Source organism: Trichosporon asahii (genome assembly GCF_000293215.1).
Source record: "Trichosporon asahii var. asahii CBS 2479 unplaced genomic scaffold scaffold00045, whole genome shotgun sequence".
Lineage (NCBI taxonomy): Eukaryota > Fungi > Basidiomycota > Tremellomycetes > Trichosporonales > Trichosporonaceae > Trichosporon > Trichosporon asahii.
The window spans coordinates 1-2,241 of NW_014040879.1; the positions used below are offsets into that span (position 1 = coordinate 1).

Sequence of the window (2,241 nt, forward strand, 5' to 3'; positions counted from 1 at the left end):
ACCACCTCTCGGTCTCACTCTCACTCTCACTCACTCACTCATGAACGCCTCCCAGATCTACGCGCAGATCCAGGCGCACAACGACAGGCGCCTCGCCGCCCTCGCGGACCGCGGCACCGCCGCCGAGGACTCCGCCGCCGAGTTCTTCATCGAGCTCGACCGCTGGGCCGCCCGCCGCGCCGCCGCCGCCGCCAGCATCGAGAAGGGCGCCGCCTACCTCGCCGCCTTCGTCCCCTGCACCAAGCGCGACCGCCGCACGCGCGAGTACCTCCTGCCCCGCCTCGACATCGCGCTGCGCCCGTTCACCACGCCCACCATCGACGTCGGCCTCCTGATCATCGACCGCGACACCTGGCTCGCCATGGCCGGCGGCACGCCCGGCGGAATCGACCGCTTCGTCGAGGAGAAGGCGATCGCCGACGCCGACGCCGCCGCCAAGGCCGCATTTGCCGCAGCTGCCGTCCCCCCAGCGCAGCCCCACGAGCTCGAGGAGGTGCGCACGATGGCCGTCGTCGCGCGCTCGCGCGATCCCGAACTGGAGGTGCTCGAAGCGCAGTGCCGCCGCCTGCTCGAGTACGCCGAGGCGCTGCAGGCCCAGGTGCCGATGGAGGAGCCCCCTGTCATGAGCGAGATGCGCAATGCTCTGTAAGTCGAGGAGCGACAGTGCTGACGCGTAGCTCGATGAGTGCTCGAGTAGCGTCAGTGTAGTGTCAGTGTAGCGTCAGTGTAGCAGTGTAGTGTAGATGCAACGATGCACGCGTGGAGCCGATCGTGTACGTAAGCTGTCTGAACGCCCACTGATGACGACGTGACGTTCGACACGTCTCGCACAACCTGACCATGGACTACACCGCGACGAACAGCATCCGCGTCGCCTGGCGCGCGCAGAACCCCGACTTTGTCGACGATCCCGAACGCCAGCCCTGGCTGCACGCCTCCCCGCTCGTCTTTCCGAACGTCGCCGCCGCGCTCGGCCTCGTCCTCTACGAGGGCGCCGTCCCCAACCTCCTCCTCAGCCTGAAGTGCTGGGTGCACGGCGTCGAGCAGCGCTGCAGCGAGCACCCCGCGCGCCCCTGCTTCCTGTACCAGTGAGTTATTAATGATAGGATGCTGGCGAGACACCGCACCATCCGCTGCGCCGCCTCGGAGGACACGCTCATCTGGGGCTGGGACCCCGAGACGTTCGCGCTCGAGCCCTGCTGGCACTGCCAGCGCCTGTTCCGCGTGTGCCCCCTCGCTGGCCACGTGCCCGAGGTCGGCGCCCTGCCTGCCGGCTACGACCTCGAGGTGCAGCGCGCCAAGCTCGGCCGCATGCCCAAGCGCGTCAACCTGCGCGAGCGCATGTTTGCATAGACAGCAGATGCATTAAGGAGAACCATTACGAGAACCACCCTCTGGACAGGGCGCACCAAACGAGTTGCGCGCACAGCGCAGGAACATGGCCTGGACCCGCACCCACGCCGGCGAGTTCTCCGGCTCGGGGTGCACACGAGGCGAGCCGGGGCGCGGCTCGATCGGCTCGCTGGCCTCGGTCGACTGCGTGGCCGGGTTCTGGATCGGGCTGGCCTCGATCGCGCGGTTCGGAGCCGTCTTGTCTGGCGTGCGAGTATCCACAGGAGCATTCGGAGCCGCAGTCTTGTTCGGAGTCTTGTTCGCAGTCTCAGTCGTGTCCGGGTTGTGAGCATGCACAGTCTTCGGAGCATTCGGACTCGCAGTCTTGTCCGGGCTCGCAGTCTTGTTCGGAGTCACAGTCTTCGGAGTCACAGTCTTCGGAGTCACAGTCTTCGGAGCCGCAGTCTTGTTCGGAGCCGCAGTCTTGTTCACAGTCGCAGTCTTGGTCTTCGGAGTCGCACTCGCAATCTTCACAGTCTCCGGAGTCTTGTTCGCAGTCTTCACAGTCTCAGTCTTGTCTGTCTTGTCGAGGGCGCTGTCGACCTCGTCCTCGGTCTGCTCGGTGGGGCCCTGTGAGTCGACGTCCATCTCCTTCTCCTTCTCCGTCTCCTGCTCCGTCTCTACGCGGGCCCGCTTCGACGGCGCCGCATCACGGGGGTCCAGGCGCGTCCCGCGCACCGCCCCAAAGGTCACGGCCACCTCGGCACGGGCCGCCTCGTCGTCGAACGCGCCAAGCGGGGCGTCGCGCACGGGGCACCCCGGCCCGCACAGACACGCCCCGACCGTGCCGCTGCGGAACGAGAACTGCGTGAAGACGGTGGCGCGGCCGGCGGCGGTGGCCCTCGGGCA

General features: G+C 67.3%; 1 protein-coding gene across 1 annotated transcript; it reads left to right on the forward strand.

Moving 5' to 3' along the window:
• Window positions 1–40: 40 nt before the first annotated feature.
• A1Q1_01071 (uncharacterized protein) lies at window positions 41–1,092 on the forward strand (the record flags this gene model as incomplete). Its single annotated transcript, XM_014325488.1, has 2 exons — window positions 41–645; window positions 864–1,092. The coding sequence occupies 2 exons, from the start codon at window positions 41–43 to the stop codon at window positions 1,090–1,092; spliced, it is 834 nt and encodes a 277-aa protein (XP_014180963.1).
• Between the last annotated feature and the right edge of the window lie 1,149 nt (window positions 1,093–2,241).